This window comes from Balaenoptera physalus (assembly GCF_965194825.1).
Source record: "Balaenoptera physalus genome assembly, chromosome: 3".
Classification (NCBI taxonomy): Eukaryota; Metazoa; Chordata; class Mammalia; order Artiodactyla; family Balaenopteridae; genus Balaenoptera; species Balaenoptera physalus.
In genome coordinates, this window is record NC_138890.1 from 79,479,650 (window position 1) to 79,503,460 (window position 23,811).

At 43.0% G+C, this 23,811-nt stretch overlaps 1 protein-coding gene across 10 annotated transcripts in view; it reads right to left on the reverse strand.

Annotated features, from left to right (window-relative positions):
• TNFAIP8 (TNF alpha induced protein 8) overlaps window positions 1–23,811 on the reverse strand; it is a 122,755-nt gene that overhangs the window by 17,898 nt on the left and 81,046 nt on the right. Inside the window, exon 1 of one of the 10 annotated variants that reach the window (XM_082456271.1) lies at window positions 20,253–20,309. The exons of 6 other annotated variants lie outside the window; for them this stretch is intronic. In XM_082456271.1, the coding sequence (XP_082312397.1) occupies window positions 20,253–20,289 (37 nt within the window). In that variant the 5' untranslated portion in view covers window positions 20,290–20,309. Of the gene's footprint in view, window positions 1–6,826; window positions 6,917–13,046; window positions 13,927–19,554; window positions 19,886–20,252; window positions 20,310–23,811 lie in introns of those variants that run through there. 3 more of the 10 variants (XM_082456270.1, XM_082456276.1, XR_014262029.1) reach the window with 3 other exon arrangements.

A 23,811-nucleotide genomic window follows, 5' to 3' on the forward strand; every position in this document is an offset into this window, starting at 1 on the left:
TTGTAACCATCTGAAAAGGGTAAAACTCAGTGATTTTTATTATATTCACAATGGGCAACAATCATCACTATCTAATTCCAGAATGCTTTCACCAACCCCAAAATGGGCCCTCATCGTGTTTTAATTTTGTTTTTCTAATTAGTAACAACCATGTAAAAGTTGGGAGCATTGACCTAAAAATGCACATTTCCCATTTCTCAAGAAAAATCTGACCTTCTGGTAACATTTGGGGGCAGGGGGTGCAAGGGGGTAAGAAACAAGTCCTGTCTGGTTTACCACCTGGCCCCACGCCCACAGGGGCCAGGAAATGAGCCAAGACGTGTGAGTTCGCCACCCCTGCTTTAAAGGCTCAGGGACTCAGATCCTTCTGAATCACTTTCCAGACCTGGGTGTGACTCCAGCAGTGATTCCAAAGGGCTCGCAGCCCTCTGTTCCCCTAGCTGGCAATCAAGCTGAGCAAGAAGACTTCCTAGTTCTGACTTGTCAACATATCTCTAGGCTTCCACCACCTTCTAGACTCACCTTTCCCTCCAAATGCCTTGCATTTTCCACCCCAGCATATTTGCTGAAATCTCTCTCTTCACTGAAAAAGCCATCCTGTATGTACCTGAGCAACACTCTAAACCCTCATCCTTTGAGCGCCACTGTCACAACTTGCCTTTGTTTTGTTTTTTTATAAAAGAATTTACACAGTTTTAAAAGGCTGCTTTCCATGTACAGTTATTACAAAATTTGGGCTATATTCCCCATGCTGGACAATATATCCTTAAGCCAACAGTTTGTACCTCCCACTCCCCCGCCCCACTAGTAACCACTAGTTTGTTCTCTATATCCGTGAGTCTCCTTCTTTTTTGTCATATTCACCAGTTTATTGTATTTTTTAGATTCCACATATAACTGATAACATACAGTATTTGTCTTTCTCTGTCTGACTTATTTCACTTAGCATAAAGTCCATCTGTGTTGCTGCAAATACTTGCCTTTGTTTTCTACTTACTATCTGTATTTTATTTCCCTCTGGTTACTTGTTATTTAAAAAAAATTTACTTATAAAAGGAACCATATACACAATGTGAATGGAAACTGGCACTCCTCCCCTAAATATACCATAATCATAAAAATCATTAAAAATTTGTTAAACCATAAAAATTATTTCAGTGAGGAAGAAACCCCCCATACTGTTCATTTCTAGCCAGATATCGCTGTCTGCCAAAGGCCATGAGCCCCATGTCTACCTGCATGGCACCAAAGGGGTGAGTCAGTGTGAATAAGGTGGCAAAGGTCACACAGCCCCAAACAGGCATTCTCTGGGAATGATGCAAAGAATTCCAAGGGAGCTGAAAGGGACTAATCGTCTTGTAAAGTTACTGAAGATGATCTAACTCTGTGCCTGGGGCCTCCTAAAATCATTTAACGTACCGCCACCAACGGTACATGCACCACATTTTGGGAAATCCTGTCCAAAGCTTCCTGCCAATGCATTCATCTCAACAGTTGTGCCTCAGATGTCTCAGCCACAGATAGCCCTTCCTGAACCTCTCTAACCGGGATGTGGCATCCCCCTTGCGTGTACTTCCTCGTGCACATGTCTGACATCTTCTCTGGACTGAAAGCCCCTCAAGGACAGAGACAGGTCTTCCATACTACATAATCTTCTCTGGTGAAAGCTACTGGCATTAACTTACACCTGGTCAGATTCCTGGCATATGCCTGTCTTGACATCCCCAGCGAGGAGAGTTTTGAAGTGACTTTCAAAAATTGCAAACCAGTTTCTAAATGAACTAAAACATGTCCTAATAGATAAAGTGTCCAATGTGCTGAAAGACACAGGGATAAATAACTGCATACCTTTGCTCTTTCTTAAATTTGAGGATTTTATAAAGCACTGAACACAATTACTATTGGTGTGCTAAGTGAGAGCTATCCTATTTAGGTCAGGTTTTGCTTTAAAGGGAAGGAAGTGTGCCTAGCAGGCTGGGAAGGGGGTTAGGTGTCTAGGCTTTGTTTCTGGGGTGGACAGAGGGGCTGAGCACCTTCTGTGATGACTCCGGGTGTCACACATGCCCAGGAAGAATCGGTTCACACTACCTGGCTCAACTTGGTAAAGAGACACAGGACAAAGATTTCCACCGGCAAATAAAAGCAGTGTCTACTAACCTAACATTAACAATATATATATATTAGGAGACAATTTATGATGCTCAATTTGTACTTTTATGGTATCCAGATTAATCTTCTAAAAGATTGGAGGCCTTATAAGATCAGTACACATGATGCACATGATGCTCATTTATAAGGCTAGAAATAAAATTTTCTGAGTCAAATAATTAGCAAGTTTTATGATCATATCTTTGTTCTTGGGAAATATTCCTGATCGTATCTAGTGGTTATTTTATATTGATAAATAACAGAACCTCCAATTAAAGCATTGTTTCTATGGACAAAGACAATCTACTTTTTTTGAAATTTTCTTTTTCATATGATTTCTAATACCTTCATTCCTGCAAAAATAGAAGATATCTTAGAAGAATAATGTTGAATTTATCTCTAAGGTGAGACAATGTAAATTGTAAAGATTACATGCTTAGGAAAAAGATAAATCAAGTCTTTAGAATGTATGATTTGAGTCAGTTTCTAAATCTGAAAATTAAATATATCCTAACCGAACAGTTTCCCCCTTGAACTAATCTCCTGTTAATTTTCAATTCAAGTCATTGAGTCTACTCCTGCTTTGAAAAGGATGGTGAGAGGAGTTAAAAAATTTGCCAAAAACAATGGCTTTTCCTCTTACATTTTCAGCATCCATTTTTAATGCCATTTGTTGATCTTAGAATGAAGGAAACAGATGATACTGTTGGACATGAAATGTCATCTCATACAGTATTTTTAAGCTGTCAGCTGTACAGTTAGTCTTTATTTAGGCAATGGACAAGTGCTTCTCTGTACCTTTATTTCCCTGAAACATACAAATAAACAAATGTCAGAACTCCACCCACTTTCCAATGCAGGGCACAATCTACAGGAAATATCCAAAATGAATTCTGCCATATTTTCCCTGTTGACAAATCAAAATGAAATCTTTTTCCACTACATACTACAGAATAAAATAAAACCATATGCCATACTGCCCCCACTGAAACTTAGAAACCATGTTTAAATGAATGTTTAGAGACTCTAGCTAACCTCAAAAGAAATTTAATTCTTGAATAGCAAGTGTCTAGCATCTATGAGTATTTTTCTTCCATTAAATTGGTATTATCACAAAATAGAACAACCTTAGATACAGGGCAAAAAAAAAAAAAAGAGAATGTTTTAGAATTCTTGGATTAAGATTCTAGGTTCCAAATGTAGGCCTCAATAATCTCCCAGGTCTCCAAAGTTTTAATGGCTCCTAATAAAGTATCAAGGGGTCAGAGGTTGGGTCATCTTTCCTTGAGCTGACTTACAGCTCACTGCATTCTGATGGAGGAAAAAGAATCTGAAATATTTTAATACAGTATTTTTTTCATCATGAGGGATGGCTGAAAAAATGCCTGGAACACTAGTTGGAGGCTGGTGTTGGGTCAGTAGAGGTCTTAGTAACAGTTATTCCTTTGTCTTTGGGCTCAAGGCAAAGCGGTGGCCACTTTGGGAGCCCTCCTGGTCTTAGAGGCAAGATTTTCTTTTCAGGCACAATTCATATCATTTTGATCAGCAGTTTGCCTTTATCATCCATTATTTTATAGAACTTCTGAGCATGTATGTGCATGGTTAAAGAGGGTTGAGGCCTTTCATTTGCTGTCAAATTCTGATTAAGTCCATTTCTTATCTTCTAGGTATAAATAAGTGAAAGCTGAGATTTTAGTTCTTAGAAGGCTTTACCCAGCCCCAAAGGGTTTTACATCTGGATCTGCCCACTGTTTCTCTGTCCCTCAATCAAGTAACATCTTTTTCTTCTCTAATCTTTCTCCTAGAATTGCTTTTTATTTTAAACTAGATTTAACTAGTGATAAGCTACAATGGCTAGAACGCACGCAAGAACTCCACAGACGTACAATTCCAATGAGCCGAAACGGAGAGATGCTTCTGTGGCAACAACAGCTACAAAAAACTAGTCAGAAAAAAAAAGAGGCATTTCAAACACAAGAGTTGCCTAAAACACTCCCTTTTCTGTTGCCCCACAAGATGTGCCAGAAGCGCTCTGATAATGAAGCCCACCTGACCCAAATCTGAAAGACAACTCTCCAGTTCCCATCAACTTTTCAACAGAGTAATAAGTTAGCCTGTTACAGACTCCAGCAACCTAGACAGATCTGGTCTGGTTAAAGCCCACCCATGGGTCTGTGCTGAGCCTAGGCATGACCACTGTGATTCAAAACACTAGGTAAGAGACTGATTATCACCCCGAAGGCCTCAAAGGAACCAGCACAAAGAAAGTCCTAATAGGCCTTCTCTTAAATGCCCCTCATATGCACAATATATTCTGAATGTCCATCTTGGTTTCAGCTGACAGCTGGCACCATGGATGGTATAACCACCTACGAAGCACAGTCCCCTCCTGTACCTAAAACCCAGACAGCAAGGCCAGATGATGGCTCATCATCAATGTCTGGATGATCCATCAATCTCATGAAAGTAGCAGAGGTTTAAATTCTGCAAAATATTTTACCCTCTGGACCATATGTCTACCCTCACACTTCATTGGTTATCAAGCATTTTCCGTTTCCCTACACTGTGCCCAACATCATAAAAACTAGAAGAGTCTTGCCACAGCAAGGCGACAAAGGTAGAGAAGTAGTCTTCACGACAAAGGTAGAGAAGTAGTCTTCGCAACAAAGGTGGAGAAGATTAACATTTCAGATCAGGGAATCATTTTATTCAGTGAAAGTTTGGCTTGTATACACAGTTGCCCTTTTCCCCCTGAAAACATCTGACTAGGACAGGTGTAGGTTATTTGGAGCACAGGAGTCCTATATTTTTAAAAGACTTGATTTTTATCAAGTCCTAATCCAAGGCATAGCAGGGACTATTCTACTCTGTCCTGCCTCGATCTCGAAAACAGAGAAGACCGTAAGGAGGAGCACAGGAGAAGAAACATCATTTCAGAGCCACAGCCACATTCTGCTCAAGTATGGTAACTAGAATCCCATTCTTTATAACTTTATGATTTGTTTCTAAATTTGGCAGATAAAGCTGAGTTGTCCCAAAGAACCATTACTGACCTCACCCTAACCCAAACTAAAACTATTTTGCATGCATTTTGTATTTTAAATCATCATTCCCTGGCAAGTTTCTTATTTGAAAAACAAAGAGAAGCTCAAACACCTGCAAAGAGTTAAGAGAAACACTTTGTTGTTGTTGTTGTTAGAGACTCTCATCTAATAAATGTTGTCTCTAATTCAGCATTTCCACAAAACATGGTGTTAAGACTTCTTAAATCCCTAAGACCAAAACAAAAAAAAAAGAAAAAAAAATGCTGTTTAGAATAAGAAAGAAAGGAGAGAAAAAACTGTATTAAGAGAGGGAAAGTTATGTTATTTAGGGAGACAGCAAGACAAAATAAAATATGAAGTTATCTTTGAAGTCCTGAAACAATAACTGTAGGCAGAGAGGTGCTAAAAAACCTTTTGGTATCTGTCAAAATAGTATAGATTCTTCCTAAGTTGCTAAGGGGCTATCTGACAAAAGAAATCGAAGAATCACTAGAATGATTGGAAGTAACTTTGGGGGAAAAAAATGCTGCTTCAAGTAGGCCTTAGATTCAAGAAGACAAGTCTTGAGTATACAGTTGTCTGGGCACGTCCTTGACGCTTTCAGTTTAAGCTGCTACATAGGCAGGTGAAGATTATTTCCCCATTACCTACCTCAGGAGGGTGATGATTTAAAAGGAGTTAAAAATAAAGGAGGCAACAAGGAGAGAATACTGACTCGAGCTGAATCGCACGTCTATTCAAATATCCTCTTATTTCATTAAAAAAAAAACAAACCCACCAACACCATAAAGTTTCAATCTGTATAACAGAAAATGTCAGGTGAAGTGACGGCCTGGTAAAAGTGAGAAAGCCAAGTGGCTGCTGAGAGCTTCACACTTATCAGCCATGTTGAACTGAGTGACAAAGATCTATTCTGTCCAGAAATCCCCCACTTTATTTTTAAGCCTGGAAACTGGTTAGTCATATCTATACTGAACACTTCCTGTCCAGGGGCACGATGATGGCGACAAACTGCCAAGTTTAGTAGCTGCTTACATTCAGTCAATTGAGTCATTCATGGAATAAAAAACAGCCTCAAACATTAAAAAACATCTGGCTAACTGAAGCTTTAAAAGATATGCAATGAAAACAGGTTTGACTATTTCACAGAATAAGGATAGATGGTGCCATGAAAACAAAACAGAAAGAACGGAACATACAATGTTACTCTAAGAGACTATTTTCTGGTAGTTTCTGTGATATTCCAGTATTACTACCAAATATAACAGTTCTCTCACTCCCCCCTCTGGATTAAATAGTCCAATTGACATTCCACATCTTCATTTACAAAAATGCCCCAAGATGCAGAAGATCTCAAGGAACTAAGCAACAACAACAGAATCAATTTATTCCTTTTTGTGTTTACTTTTAATCTAATTATATTTTAAAGGAAGGGTCACCTGAGAATTTTAAAGAAACAAGAATACGAGGGACTGAAATACAGATCAGGAAGGTCTTTATCCACTGGTCAAACACCATAACGTTACATTAAAAACCCATCTCTGAGAAAGAGAGGAATACAATGAAGGATTGTTTAAGAATGACCCTTTCCCTAGCAGCCCCGAGGGCTACCTCAGGCTTCAGTTATAATTTACCTGATTAACTCTTACACATGCTGAGACAAGCCAGCTGAAGTTCCGCTGCTAAGAAGCACAAGGAACACCTCCCCTCCCTCCGCCCCCAGCGCTGGCACAGGGGCAGCCCCAAAGCATGCTGGGATGGACGGCGACGACAAGAACGTCAAGTAACCGCTCCTGCACTTCCAGGGTTATCCGCTTGATCATCAAGTCAGAGCAATGATCGTGTGAGCCAAATAATGGACACCAGCTCTGCCCATAAAAACCCTCCTCCTGAGATTCTTCAGTGAGCTTGCTCACTTAGCAAGTGAGACTTGCTACTGAGTGAACCCCGCAGAAATTAGGCGCAGCTTCACTGGGGGAACGGGTCTCTCCTCCTCCCACAGCCATGCACTAAAAGTCCCACTGGCCTTCCATCCAAAGGATGGTACGGTACAGCTGACTGCTTTGAGAGGACTCCGCCGGGCTGGCATTACTGCTTTTCTAATTCATCATCTGCCATTGGCAAGCTTTTTGAGGAAATCATTTTTATAACCCAGTAGAAAGTCACTAGGAATCCAAGCCAACACAACACAGCCCTTGCTTCTGACCAGCCCCGATTTAGCCGTTGGAAAAGCAGCAGCATTCCTCAATGTCACGTCCTTGTTTATGGGCCCCTGCATTAATCCTGCCTGAGGAGAACTGGAGTGCTTGTGTGTCCTCCAGACGCCACTATGTTCACGGGCTCCAAGCTGCATCTTACTTTGGAGACCAGCACTCCTTCATACCTCCAGTTAACTGCACAAGCAAACAAAATAAACAAACTGCCACAACTTCTCACCTCAGTCACAGTAGTCTCTTGCCTCTCTAGTGTTGCATAAATTATCTTTTTTTTTTTTCCATTTCAAAGTTATTTCCTTACACCTCCCTTCCCCTCTCTCTCCTAGGAGGCTCCGCATCAAGTCTGGGTCCCACCCTGTGCTTGCCACTGCCTGCCACTCCCCCTCCCTCCCACTCACTATTTCTTCCTCATTGTTCCCTTGAAATGTCAAAACCTGCCAAATGGCCACTCCCTTGACTTCCTTCACTATTCTTGTTTCCCAGTAGTTCTTCTCCTTCCCTTTTGTTGGCGCTACTGGCCCCTGAATTCTACCTCCTTGGAAACTCTGGAGAGACTCCTTCTTTAATTATCTCCTTTCTCTGAAGAACCTGAGTCCAGCGTTTAGACTTGTGGTATTGGGGAGGGGTGCATTTTCGTTCTAGCTGTTTCATAACTGACTTAATTCTAATTTTAACCCTCCAAGGTGAAAAGGGTTTTGTAAGTGCTTTACAATAAGGAGAACAGTCAGTGCACTAAGACTTTACTGTTATCAGATAACTTTACAGAAGAAAAACATTCCTTGGAGCAAGCCCATCCTTGCTTGCTTTTTACAGAATGGGAAATGAGTACTTCTTAACCAGGTAAATATTGTAGGTAGGCCACGGGTGGGTTCTGTCTTTGTGATTATAAGTCTCCTTATTTATCCAGCACCTCCTGGGTGAAGCTGTCTAATCACTGATAACAAGCATTATCTCATTGGTGCTCACCTCAGGAGAGATTAAAAATTCCTCAGAATGGCTCAACTTACTAGTGTGGCTCAAATCCTATTTAACATGTATAAGACTAAAACCCTCAGAGCTTCAGAGTATATGTCAAATCTAGGGTACCCCTGGCAGAACCACCAGTGGTTTTCCAAAACATGCATTCCTGTCATAGGGGGAAAAAAAACAATGGGGCAGAGAGGAAGTGAAGGTGAAAGAGAAGAGAGAAAAATTCCCTAATTCTCAGACTGGCCAAAACTTTTTCCCAGTATGAAGAGCTGGATTAAACTTCCTACCTATATTCACTTCTTTACCCTTAAGCACCAGGGCTGATTTTGTGCAATGCCACAGGGAGAGGTCAGAGGTGATGGCGGTGGAGATCAGGAAGGAAGCTACTGGCAAGTAGGCCTTGGAAGGTGCTAGGATGATCAAAGTCTCCCTTCCTCAGGAGCCTGGGTGCTTGCTCACAGCTGGGGCAGTCATCCCCTGGGCCCCCCATGCCTTCCCTCATTTCCTAGGGTGTCCACTAAATATTGATGGAACACACATGAGGTATTCTTAGCAGGTGAGCTCTTCAAACACAGGCTCAAAGCTTTCGCTGAGGCCCAAGGAGAAGACAGCAAAGCAATTTTCTACAGCCCCTCTCCTTAGACATGGCTGACCACTGCCTCCATGGGGCTCTTGTCCTCCTGGCTTCTAAAGCCCTGTTCTCTCCTTGGTTTCCTCCTACCTCTTGAGTGTCTCCATTTCTGTTTCCTTTACTGGATGCATCTACCTCTTTCCCTTGTAAAAGCGGGTATTCTCAGAGACTAACTCCACAGACCAGTCCCCACCTCTCTCTTCAATCCTACCCTCAGAGATCACATAAGGGAAATCAATTCTCCTCTTCTGAGTGGAGAGTCACATACTTTTCTGCCCAGGGTCCTTTACCAGGGCTCAGCTGATCCTCCAGACCAACCCAGGGTTCTTGTCAGCTTAGTATTCCTACAACACTACTTTGCACCTACCCTATTCCAGCTCAAAACCCCCCAGTTCTTTACAATAATTGTGTTTGCCTCCTAAATGGTATCTCAGGCATGCTTTAGTCTAATGTCAATGCCTTCATTTTTCTAATGAGGAAACTGAAGTTCTGAGAGACTAATCAGTGACTGAAGGTTGCACAGACAACCAAGGGCAAAGTCAGGAGTACAGCTGGTCTCCTGATTCCCAGTGCCTTGTCTGCTACCCATAACGTCCCTCTGGGCAGCTTGGCTTCTAGGCTGGCGCCATGTACCGCTGCAATACAGCCCACCAGCGCTGCCCATGAGCCCTCTACTCCTCACTGCTGTAAACCTCCTTCCTTCACTCCCCTCTGCTCTTCCCTAAAGGGCCCTGCTGAAGTCCCAGCTAACCCCTCTGTGAAGGCACTGCTGCCCACGGCAATGTCTGGTGAACACCCTCTCCTCTAGATTCTCAAAGGCTCTGCTGCCTCATCTTCTGACCTGTACCCAACCTAAGCTCCCCATCATGTATTTTGTCCTATGAATGCACACGTCCTGTGTGTGATGGCCTGAACCAGGAGTTCTTTCAGGGCAGGGCCCTCTATACACACAATCTGCTTCTCCAGGCCCCGCAGAGGAAGTACTAACTCAGCCAACATTGGCTGCTATGAGTATCCCAGGGAAGGCAGCAGTGATTGAGGGAGAGAGGCTGCACCTGGGAAACAGGACTGTCCATGGTGTGCAGAACAGCCTGTACTTCTGGAGACACCTCTGGTCCCCAGCTCCTCAGCCTAGCAGAGGGGGCCACATGAAAACACATACCTGGGCCAGGTGAGCTGGCATCAAGGATACATGGCAGGTCACACTGGAAGGAAAGTTCATAAATTCCTTATTTTCTTCCTGACAGTCAACCCTGACTTGGGGACATGAGGTCTTAAGGCTTCAGGCCTCAAGCTGTCATGGTCACTTAGGGCATCCTGCTTAGCGGCCTCTTTGCTTCAGCATTTCCTTGGAAGAAATTTTACTCCCAGTTATTTATAAAATTAAATGTTGTTTGTCACGATGAAGCTGGAGACTGTATTCCAATGTAAGTCCACAGACGATGCTATGTATACCAACACAAACCCCCATACATCTTTGAAACCGTAAATACCGTAGGTACCAACCTAACAACACAGGATTTACAGTCTTACAGATTCCTAGAGCAGCACTCCCTCAGCCATTTACTGCCCACTCTGCGGTCAGTCACTCAGGACACACTACAGGTCTACGCCTAACTCTCCTTCAAGGTTTAGAACAAGATTTAAGACACATGATAAATATAATTGACATTGCTATATCTTATATACGAAAGTTTTTAAGAGAGTAAATCCTAAGAGCTCTCATCACAAGGAAAAAAATTTTTTTTCCTATTTCTTTAAATCTGTATGTATATGAGATGACAGATATGCACTAAACTTATTGTGATCATCATTTCATGATGTACCTAAGTCAAATCATTATGCTGTACACCTTAAACTTACACAGTGCTGCATGTCAATTAGATCTTAACAAAACTGGAAGAAAAAAGATCTAAGCAGTTGCTCTTTCAGGTATCTCGATCAGCGGCGGGGGGGGCCAGTGGGCTGCTTCTCAAAAAAGAACGTGTTGTGATTCCCAGCATGCCCCGGGCCCACAGTGCTTTGGCCGCGGGCCGCCCATCTGCTCCTGCAACGGCACGTCCAGTGTCTAATGCCCACTCCCTTGCCACCCACATGCATGCACACCTTCTGCCCAAGGAAGAGCACCTCTGCCCAACCAACTATTGCGCTAATTTTCCTGAGTGATGTTCTCAAAGGAATGAAAACAAGTGAGTTCACTGTTAAATTGCCTCTCACTCAGCCTACCACCTTCAAAACCAGGGATCTAAAAGGATCTGTTGCAGAGCTAAATTTTATTTCACAATGCCTCCTCATCTTTTACTTTCCTGAGGTACACATAAGAGAAGGTGAAATAAATTCCCCCAAAAGGTAATGAATGACACCCACACAAACAGATCAGATTGTCCTGCTTCCAGGAGATCTCATGCAAAAATCCGGGATGCTAAAACCTAGGCTTGCAAAATTTCTTGTTTGCCAAACAGGCACAAGGTGGGTAGAAAGGGCCTAAACGTCACCTCTCTGGGCCTCAGTTCCTCACTTCTAAATGAAAAGGTTAGACGAAAGGACCTGCAAAGTTGCTTTTAACTCTAAATCGTGGTGATTTGGGGAAGCCCCTGGCGGTCCAGTGGTTAGGGCTCCACGCTCTCAGGGCTGACGGCCTAGAATCAATCCCTGGTCAGGGAACTAAAATCCCACAAGCTGTGCAGTGCAGCCGGGAAAAAAAAAAAAAAAAATTCATGGTGATTCTACTTGTATTTTGTAGGGGGAATCATTTTAATTATAAAAGGCTTCTCACTGTAGATCTTCCTTAAATATTTCAGATATATATACTGATTTGATTTTTTTAAAAATTCAGGCTATACTATCTGTTTAGGCACAATCTACTGAATGAAGTATACGACCATGTTCATCTCAATGTTTCTCAAGTTATTAGCATCTTTCTCATGTGGATGGAAATGTAGACAAACGGTTTGTGGCAAATCTAGCCACTGCATTATGCTGAAATGAAATCAGTGGGTCCCGAGACTTTCTCTCACCCTACTGCATTCTCTTTTACCCACCCATTTTTTGGTTACTTCCTGGATTATCAACAACCAGGAGCAGGGAATTTGTTTTTTGTTTTTGTTTTTGTTCTTTTTCGGCTGCGCCGAGCAGCATGCGGGATCTTAGTTCCCGGACCAGGGATCATACCCGCGCCCCCTGAAGTGGAAGCATGGAGCCTTAACCACTGGACCTCCAGGGAAGTCCCAGGAGCAGAGAATTTAATCATCCATGTTATCCTGGTTGTTCCAAGGCATCCTAATGTGAGGACAAGAAAGGCGTGATGCAAATTCAGTCTGATGAAAATTTCAGAAGCGAGGAAGAAAAAGGCCCCGGTATAATTCGGCTTACAGAGCTGGGGGTGTCAGGCAATACCAGGTTATCAGTGATGTCCACTGCAGAGGAGACGGTATGGCACAGATCTCTAAATGGATTTTCCATTTTCAGTCCTTGTCAGCACATTGCGCTCCAAGGCTAATGACTATATAAAAGGAAACAATCACATCAAAGTCCAGTGTTTCAGAGCATAGGCTGCACCTGCTACATTATAAATGACATCAAGGTCAGCTGCACCAAGTGCCGTGCATTTCATCAGAGCCAAACTACTGCTTCACCTCTGAACTCATCATTCCCTGTGCAAAGCAAGGGCTAGGGAAGGGAGGGGAAAGGGGAGAACACCGGTATGGTAATGCTTAGCAATGAACATGATTATCTAAAACAGGGAGGACACCACCTGGTGCGGGCAGCTTATACGATACCACTGAGCTTTCTGATTATAGAAGAGGATATTAATAAGTCACCACCATGGAACAACTGAACTTTTCTATGATCAATACTTTGACAGGTATTGGTCTCCTTCTTTGTAGTGGAAGTCTCTACTTTTTGTCTCCTTGAAGATTTAAAATTCCTGGGAGGTGGGGTAATGCTGACCATGAGATCCTGGCAAGGTTCTGCAAGGCACATGGGCTGGGGTGGGGGTGGGGGTGCAAAGCTCAGGCATACCTTGTCCTGGCACTTGACTGATCTCAGTCACTTGACTGGCGCTCTGATTGATCCATTCCTGAAAACCCACCAGGAGTTGGGACCCCAGCTCTGGCAGTCTCTAGCGAGATGGACTCAAAGCAACCTGGAGCTCAGAGAAACCACTGCAGAAGCACTGAGGAATAGGTTAGGCACCTGTTAAATGATACTAAAGCTGAGGAGGGCTACAATTGAGAGTGCAAATGCCTGTGCATATGCCCAACAAATTAACATATTATCAGGAGGCATGACGAATTAAGTGAGTAGAACACAACTGTGCTGAGAATCACTCACCTGTGTATATAGTCCTTGCAGATTTTAAAGAAACTTTAAGCTCAGTGGATGCTACAAAGTCACCCAGTTGTAACAACTTAACACACACGTAATTGAACCTTGCTTCACATCAGTGACCTGGGGAATCCAAGCTCTCCGTTCTCAAGCTGGCCACTGGCTCAGAAAATGAGGTCCCTCTCTTGTCCCACAGGTACTCTGGTCCCTCTTGCTCTGGTAGGCTCCAGGTACCTCCCACCCAGTCCTGCTGGGTTCCTAGAACCATCCTTCCTAGAAGGATGTACTCAAGGCTGGGCTCTTCTCTTTCTCCTCTAAGACATCTGGTCTCTCCACTTCTGTATTCTCTAAGATGGGGTACAAGTGGACACAGGACCACAGAGAGCATCCTCCTGAGTGCCAAGATTACTTGAGGATGGGGGAGAGCAGCTTTTGGACATTCCTGGAAGTACCACATCACGGTTGAAAGCCCAGGGTCTATGGATAGTCGGCTTCCATTCAAATCTTGATTCTACCTTTTCTAGTTTTGTGGTTTCAGTCATGGTTTTTAACCTCTTTGAACCTTAGTTTTCTTAATTGTTATGTGGAACTAAAACAAAGGGTTAGTAGACAAGTGTTAAATGAGATAATATACATAAATAGATGCTTAGCACTGTGCCTGGCACATGGAAGCACTCAATACATTTTAGTTTCCAAATGGTTTCTTCAGTCTTCAAGGCAATTTGAGATGTTCATAAGCCACCTTAGGTCCCAACCCCAGTGATCAAAGACACATGCTTGTTTTGCCTCTGCCATTAAAAGTACTTTAGTGGAGAATTTAAGAAACACTAAATAGATTTGTCCTCTAGTTTTGGAAGGCACTATTCCTGTAAAAGTGAGGCTAGACAACTTCTCAGCAGTGCTCTGAAAAGTTTCATCATATCATGTAATCTCATTTTAAATTGATTAATTTGACAATGCTTTATTAGGCCCTACTATAAGAGAGGCCCTAGGTCAAGCAAAAACAAAACAAAACATGCACACATCTTGCTTTCCGAAAAAACTTATAACGAAGTGGAGGCAAAGGAAAAGAAAATTAATAGCCATAATACATGAAAACATGGTACTACTGAGGGAAATACAGGGTATTATGGGAATGCCGTGAAAGATCATCTACTCCAAACTGGGTCCACTGGGTAAGTGAGACATTACCCACTTGAGGAGGGGCAAGAGAGTGATCCCCCAAAAAGAAACGACATTTGTTGAGGGAACAAGGAAGTAAATAAACAGGGCAACACCAGGGCTGGATGAACCAGTCTAGTGGTGTGGTAGATGTCTGTTGCTGTTTTGGCGATCCATGTCAGAAGTCCCTTTCTATTTCTGAAGAAACGCTCGTTTTGCAAGTGGCTGGAGGAGTCACACCCCTACCTCTCACTCCCAAAGCTGGAACCAGAAGTCCCCTCTCCCACAGGCAGCAAGGGGCAAGGACACAATCTAGCACTGACAAATCAGCTGGCTTATTTCTGAGATTTTTAAATGTCGAGGATGACCAAATATTCAATCACATCTGGAGTCCCATCAGTGACAGAACTGAAAAATATACAGGAGGCCAAGGCCATGGTGAGGTCCTAATCAGGAGATTCTTGGCTGCATTTCCTGACGTATTTTTCAGAGGCTAATTCTTTCTGTGGATCTGTGAACTATCCGATATACTTTCAATACTTTCTTCAGCTCATAATAGCAGGAATCAACTTCCATTTCTTTCAACCAAGAACCCTGATGAGAGAAGTAGTTATTGTAATCATGAGGGTACAAACGCTCAGGGCTTGGACCAAGGCAGGAGCCAGGACGATGAAGAGAAGGAGATGCGTTCAACAGATAATGAGGAGGATGAAGTGCCAGGTGGAAGCTGAAGATAAAGAAGAGCGTAGGGTCAAGGACAACTTGCAGATTTGTAGTTTGGAAGCTAAAAAGAGTGCAGTGATTAAAAAGAGTGCAGTGATGATACAAAAGGAGGATCAGATTTGTGAAGAGTAGGAAGTGATGGGCTCAGTGTAGACCTGTTGAATGTGAGATACCTACTTGACATTCACTAAAGCATGGTGTTTACCTGGACTCACAGACATAGAAAACAAACTTATGGTTACCAAAGGGGAAAGTGGGTGGGAGGGATAAATTAGGAGCTCGGGATAAACTACTATATATAAAATAGATAACCAACAAGGTCCTATTGTATAGCACAGGGAGCTATATTCAATATCTTATAATAAACTCTAATGGAAAAGAATATGAAATATATATGTATACTGAATCACTTTGCTGTACACCAGAAACTAACACAACATTGTAAACCAACTATACTTCAATTAAAAAAAAAAAGCATGGTGTTCACCAGGCAGCTGGCTGTACAGATGGCTCTTACAAAAGCCCAGGCTGGAGGTCTAGGAGATTAGAAAGAAACAGCTAGAAAAAGGAAGGGAAATCAAGAGAGTGTAGAGGCATAGGAACTAAGGAAGGAGTTTAGGACTGCAGGGACACTGGTCTTCTAGTGTCCAATGCTGCAAAAAAAGGTCAAGATCAGGACGAAAATATGAATGCTGGGTCACTGGTGATTTTAGCACCTTGGAAATCACTGGTGATTTGGGCAATTTCAGTGGAGTAGTGGAGAAAAAGACAGACTTCAGTGGATGAGGGATGACAAAGAGTCAGAAAGCAGGAACCATGCAAAAGGTTAAAACAAAAAAAGCAGGTTCATTTTAAAGGAGAAATAAGTGCCTAAAATTAACAAAGTACTGAGGATTACCTTTAAAAATGAAGATCATTCATTCATTTTATAAATACTGAATGATCACCTCTCACTGTATAGGTCTTGGAGACATAGTGGGGGAATAAAACAGACATGGTCTTGCCCTCAAGAGCTTGTGGTCTAGAGAAAGATGCTAAACAACATGGTGAGTACCAGTGAGGAGAAGATTAGGTGTCCTGAGAGACGGCAGTAAGGGGATCTTAATTTAAGTTGGAGGTTCAGAAAGAGCCTTTCCAAAGACCTGACCAGGAAAAGAGGGTCAGGTGGGGAGAAGGATTTTGGGCAGAAAGACCATCAAGTGCCAACACCCCAAAGTAGGGAGCTTGAGCCCATGTATACACAGAAGGGAAGGAGCCAGGAAAGACATGGGGCCAACTGATGCAGTTAGGAGCCCATGGTGGAAGGAGTGGCCTCCGCAGCAGGAACCACGCCTGTTCCACAGACACCGGGAGGGTGGGTGTGGGTGAAGGTGAGTCTGTCAGTTTGGAAGCAGGAAGTTGAGAGGGTTGTCTAATGGCTACTGTTTTCTTTGTGAAACAGCAGGCCTGGTGAGGCATGAGAGAACTGGGTGAGGTGGTGGCAGGATGTGCTATTATGGGCAAGAGAAGAGGAGCTGAGCCCACTCACAGCTCAACCCTCCCAAAGCAACCCCTCCTTACTAATGGCTTCCTTGCTTCCTGGTACCAAAGCTTCAATGACCAGTACAGAGGAGCCCCAGATTCCTTGGTGCTTAGCACTAGAAAGATCTTCTGAGATCTTAACTGCCATTCATTTTCCCTACTTTATAATTAAGTAATTTACTCAACAGGAATCAATTAAATGCCCAAAATATGGCCATCAACCCATCTCCTCAGGAAGCCCCCATCCACTGGAAACTGTTGATATCCTTCTTTCAATGGCCTTCCCCAATTTAATAATGTAGGCTTCTTCCTTCCTTTCTCTTGCTTTCCTATTCATATTATGCCTGGATATCTTAAACTCATTCAGCTTTTACTAAAGTGAGGTCTGGGTTTTTTTCCTCTGTTTAATACTCAAGCACAATCACCTATTCATTTGTAAGCAGGCAAAATTAAATCAATTCTTTAGGAGGTGGCTATTGACCGAGCATGGCGGTTCAGCACTCCTGGCACAGAGTCAAGTACGTCCTAAGCTATGATGGCTTAACAATATCCCCAGTCATTTGCTTCTACATTCACTCACATACACAAATATGTTGGCCTCCAAGGATTTCTGAATCCGACTTGATATTTTTTTCAGATTCAACCCCAAACAAAGTATACTAGTCTCAAACTGTGGTTCAGAATAATGACTTAAAAGTATCTCTCATTACAGCAAATCAGGCATGAAGCATCCAACGGCAGTTTTCTTGTAATGCAGACATTGTGAAGAGCTTGTGGTGATCTCATACTAAATGGGACACATTAAGTCCACAAGTAGAAAAAAAAAGCTAAGGAGAGGGGAGAGGATTAGTAAGGATAGAGAATAAAGATAACTGGAGCTATTTAAACAGCATTGCTCCTTTCTGAGTGGTGGTAGCTAAATGGAGGGTTCTAGATCACAGCCAACAACCAGTCTTGCCAGAACTGCCAGGGACACACACACACACACACACACACAAAACACACATATATACACAGACACTCATCCTTTATTTCCTGGCAGAAGCTACCATGATTCCATTTGTTAATGAAGTATTTATTCAATCTCCCTCAAGAGTTATTCCATATCCTACCCTGCCATCAATTTAAAACTCTAGCACCTCATATTATTTTAAAAGAAACATTCTGAGCTTTCTGTAAAAAGCAGAGGCAGGATAATTTGCTACAGATCTGTAGAATGTAAATGATGGCAAGTGGAGGGATAAGGAGAGGAACAAGGTGGGGTGCACATTAAAAGACCTCTTCACACTCCAGTTTTCAGGCTTGCAATGGGTGAGCTGTGAAGGAGAGAAGAATGTGGTTGCTGCTAGAAGAATGTATCATATGCTTTGGGATACTGTTTTTCCACTTTCTCCCCACTCCCTTTTTTTCAAAAGAAAAAAACATGCCTGGGAGAAAAATACCAATGTAAGTGCTACTCGTAATTCATATAAAAGTTCACCACCGGATTCGCTCAGCCCGTTTCCTATTTGCCTCCGACTACTTGTGACTTACGTAAATTGCTGTCTGAAAGACAGAACAGAAAAGCCTCCATCAGCACAAAGCTCCATCAGGACAGACTCCTCGGCAGCAAGGAAACATTAATCCCCCAAACTCCACATCAAGCTCAAAAACAATACTCCTGGCTGTCATTTTTCATTCACACCAGCCCCATATTTCTATTAAACAAGCCTGTTCTTATTGACTGCTTCCTTCACACAGCATAATAAAGTAAACGTCAGCCCACAGAGACTACATCTTGAAACACAGGACTTTACTTTGGGGATGGGACTCAGTAAAAGAAGAGGACAAGTTTCAAAGCCTCTCCCTGACTGATATCTACCAAATGGGGAAATGATGGGGCTCCTTTCTGTTCCTCACGCTCCCAGAGCTGCTGTGATTGACTTGAAATTTACCAGATTCCCAAGAGGCTGCTTGAAAAAGAAAAGAAATTTCACAATCTTGAACAGTCCCCCAGCTATCCCTACTCCTACCTCAACTTACAAGAGGACTTTTGTATACATAAAGTTTCAGGAAACAAAGCATACAAACACTCACACACAAATAAACTCCCCGAACTAACAGCAGCGTATAATTGTGTTTTGGTTGGAGCTTTTCCAGCCCTGTCACCCGCTCTCTGTTAGGAGTAAATGAAACCCTTTGCTTTGGCAAAGTTGGAAACAGACAAACTCTCCTCAGTTTCAAGCTGCACAAGGCCTCCCTCATCTCTCGGCCCCCTTAAAGCCTCCAACAAAATAAATTCACTGCTGAACAGCCGACAAGAAAATAAAAACAAAAAACAAAAAACCAACCTATTCCCCAAATAAAGATCTTTCACTTCTCTCCCCCACGCAGCTTCCCCTTTTAGCCGGAAACACACAACGTTTCCAATTTCTGAAACCCTTTTTCAGGAGACCCTTGACTCTTAAGGCTCTTCCAGGGGATCCGGCTTTCGGCTGTCCCGATGCAGGCAGGCAGCGCTCTTCCAAGTACATTTTGCGTTCTTAGAGTCAATACTGGGGCTGTTTCGTTTCCAGAGAAATCTAGAAAGCAGCTTCTAGTGGGCTGGCTGAGCTAGGTCCGACTCTTCCTCCCCTCCCCTTTGAACGGCCGCGGGGTGAGAAGGGTCCAGGATTCGGCACATTCGGCTCTAACTGAGCGGCGAAGGCGCAGGGAGAGCGGACAAAGTACCCATCGCTCACTTTTAAATTACCCATCTGCTCCCCTACTCCGCCCTACTTCCACATTCCTCCGCAGAATCTGGCGGGGCCCCCCAGCAAAATCAAACTCGTACCTTCCTTCGATTCTTCTGCTTCGGAGTGCATGGTGTCAGGGTAAGCGGCGGCAGAAGCGACTGCCGCTGACATGGACGAGCTGCTAATTTGCTTGGCAGCCCAAACCCGCACACGACGGAAAATAAAAGGAAGGAAAGCCACTAAAATCAAAACCTCCGCGGGGCGGGAGAGCTGGTTTTGGTGCAGGGATTTTCAGGGGGAAAGTTCTGCAAGAGTGACGAATCGCGTCTCAGCTGGGCGGCGGGAGTCCGCCCCCGGGGCGCGCGCCCCAGCCCGTCGCCGGCGACCTGGCGGCTGGTGGCCGGGCGCACGCAGGTGGGGCTGACTTTGTGGAGGGGCCGGGCAGAGGGGTGCCGGCCGCCAGGACCCCGGACGAGCCATGCCTGGTAAATCAACGTGCAGGGAAGAAAAAAGACCCATCTCTGCGCGCGCTGCTGTTTTACATAAGGCATAAATGCACACGCAGTCCAAAGAATGCTTCTCCATCTTTAGGTTACATTTTTCGACGCCCATTTAACTTTCTGTGTCTTGGGGTTTTATACGCCCAAAATGAAGGATTTTAAAGCTGCTCGGTTTTATACGTTATTTTTGTAGGAAAGTAACGTGGATATTGGTCCATGTGCCTGGAAGGTACCTGCTTCACAAGCCCAAGAGGGGGGCCTTTATCAGAAAGTGGGGTGTAGCCTCCACCCCTTACCTTTGTGCAGGAAAAGCAGACAAGGAGGCTTTCTCATTCCGTATAACCCGGGCGAGCACTCCTACTCAAACCGCAACCCGGGAGCATTAACTCCTCTGCAGTTACGCAAGGGCCATCCCCCAGACGGAGGGGGCGATTCCCTCCCCGCGCTAATTGCAACTACCATGGATAAATTCCTTCCAAAAAGCCGAAAGAGGAGGCGTGGGTGGGGAGGTAGTCAGGCCTTTGAAATGCTGATAGAATAAAGAGGCTGGAGAGCCTGGAGAACAGATCTCAATTCTGCCCCCTGGTCGGGTCCACAAGCTCCCACAACCGGCTGAGAGGAAGACGTCTTAGCTTTGTGAAACCTTAATTTTTCCTTCGGAGAATGGGAGACCAGAGCTGCCACCGACATACCTGTCTTATTGAGGTATTTTGCAGAGCATTAGTTTTATTACCAATCTAAGGCAACAGGTCCTCAAATAACATACCTGAAAGATCCAATTGGAAACTGTGAGAAAAGTTACATTCTTTTAATAAATTTATTTTCCAGCTGCTTTCTTTTTCTTCATTTCCCTTTTTTTTTTTTAATATGGGCAAAAAACAAGAAGAGAGGCCCTATAGTAAATTTAATGAAAAGAATATACAACAGATATAAAGAATCTGAATTAAGATTTAGTTCTGCCATTTATTATTTGTATGACCTTGAGCAAATTACTTAACTTCTCTGGGCCTCCCCTTTCTCATCTGGAAAATGAGGATTAATAAATTTTATTTACTTCACAAATTTATGTTTGGTATTGAAGAAGGTAATATAAGCAAAAAGTGATATGAAAACCATAAAATCCTCCACAGGTTATTACAAACTACCGCCACCATTAAAAGTAAATTTTTGTAAAAGATATTCTTGGGTTTTATTTCAGTATTGGGTTTGAACAGAAAAGAAGCATTTATGCTATTCACAAGCAGTGAAGGCTATTATAAATATTAATATAAGGCCTAGATATTAAATCAGTTCCTACTGCTGAGTGATTCTAACATGCTTAAGACACCAAGAAGAATTTTATCTCAATTCTACTAAAAGGGCAGGATGATGAGAGGAAGACATAGCCAGTCAGAAAGGAGAAAAGAGGAGAAACATCTGGAAAATATCAGTATTGTGGAGCTTCCCGGAAACTGACCTCACCACCAAAAGGGTAACAGGCTGCACCCTTCCAAAAATCGCAGTTAACTACGAGGTCTCCCCTGCCACACATCCTGACCCGCTAGGATGCATACCTTCACTCTGTAACTTCAGACTTACGGAGGAGACATGAAGGTCATTCTGAACCCAAAGAAAAGCTCCCTTACCGGTCAGAAGCGACCTTTCCTGTCTCATCCAAGGAATCATTCTGGAAGCCTCCCCACCTCACCCCACACACGCCATCTGTCCTTGCCCTCCCCCATGGCAGCCCAGACTTCCACAGATGTCTGCCAGGAGCCCTGCAGGATCTCACCGGGGCTGTGAACTACATAAAGATAGCTCCCATTCATCTATAATTGGAGTAAGATGCAACACCTTTTCAAGGTGATGATTACGCAGATTCACACAACCCAAAGTCCAGGCCCCATCAGCCACAGGAAGGACTCACTTTTACCTTCTTCCTTCAGAAAGTGCCCCCATAAGAATGATTTATGAAATGTCCTCCTGCAAGTCCAATTATGTACAAACCACATAAGGTGTGTTAAAGTACACATCCTAATGTCCGACTTGTTTTACACTGGGTTCACAAAAAGGCCTTCAGCTCCACTCAGTTTAGCCGAGGAGAGCAACTGCTGAATGAGCAGTTCAAGCGCTGCTGTGTCAGCCTCCTAATTCAATTTAGAGTCGTTTTAGCAGCCAGGCTGATCTTTGAACTTTCGCTGGGATCCTCAGGAAACCTGGCAAAAAACTTTTGTATTTAAATGCAGTCCAGAAGTCACCTTGGGGAACAATGTCCTGATCTAGCTCAAGTGCAAGGCATGCTCAGTATATTTTAAAAGATTGTATCACAGCCTCTCTCCATCTTGTCCTACCCTCCCGCCCACAAAAACCGCTCTTCTTTAGGATCCAAAATTCCAGATATTCTAGGACCTCTCCATATGAAAGTGTCCATGTCCTTCTCAGAAGTTCTACAGAAGTGTGTTTCACTGTTTGTAAGCATTTATTTCTTTGTCTTGTGGTTAACTGTAAATTTATCTAAATCTCCTTAACCACCTAAAAGAAGAAACCAGCTGACTGTGTTAGTAAAATAAGGTATTAGTTCAGTGTCTGCCTCTAATTAGCTCTTTCCAACTTCTTGTTTCACTCCTCTGAACTACAACTGTATAATATATAACATGAGGATGTCAGCTAAAATGGTGTATATATTTTGTATGTGTTCTATGAAATCATCAAAAAAACTACCCAAGGGTTTCTATGTTTATTTTTTCCACAACACTCTCTATATACTAGCCTAAAAATAGTATCTATTCAATAAATATTCAATGAATAAGAAAAAAAAGAAAAAAAAGAATGGTGACAAAGGGCAGCTGATTCTCTGGGGTTTCCCTGGTTGTCTACGCTAACAGACAGATACTAGATCAGTCACTTCGTCTTGATTTTGCTCTGTTTTCAAAAGGAGATTAGTTACTTTTTAGCCCTAGTAAATATGCTCCAGTACATCACAATGATTTGTTATCTCCTGTAAGTGCAACCTGTTCACTTCTGTATGTTTAAGAAACACTCCACCACCTCTTAGTGTGGCTTGGAATACGCTCTGAAGTCACAACAACAATCTCTTACAGACCACCTGATACAAAATAGCAACTAAGTTAGCAGCACTTCTCATTTAATACCAAACTGCTTTTAAATACTATGTTGAACTTCCACCCGTGCCCAACAGTGGCTCTCCCACCTTCTGTATCAAGATGGGAGAGTTACAGTGCTGGCTAAGATTCTGTTTTTTTATTTGTTTGCTTTTTTTTCATTCAGTCAGTCATTATCGAATATTTACATGTGTCACATGTAAAAGGGCTCTGCTCACATGGAGCTTACTGGCATAATTTTGGTAATTTTGACCAGAGACTTAAAGAGTTCAACCTTCCAAGTGATCTTGGTTCTAAGGAAGGTTTATTAACACCACCTCTCAACTGAACTTTATATAGAACAGCAGAAACATGTCCTCTTAAATTATACCTCAGTAAAGCTGTTGGGAAAATGCCTGGGCTTTGGACCTCTTGCTTACAGTGGCCCAGATGTCTGCTAAGAACAGGGGAGGGCAGCAAGTGTTCAGACTTACACAGAAGAGAAGCCAGCAGAATTGGGAAGAGAAGGTACAGTTCATTCAGGAGGTACCACATACTCTGCTCCCATTCAAGAATGTTGTAAGTTCTCTGCAGTGAAAACGACTAAGCATCTCTGTCAATTTGTTATAGACTTAACAGCTTCTAGGTCATAAGAATACCATGCCACAGAAATGGTCATTTCATCAATATTTTTATTTCTACCCTGCTGACAAGAGGCTGAATCTGTATAAACAACATTTTAGGTCAGGGGGAAAAAAAGGAGTTGTTTACTTGG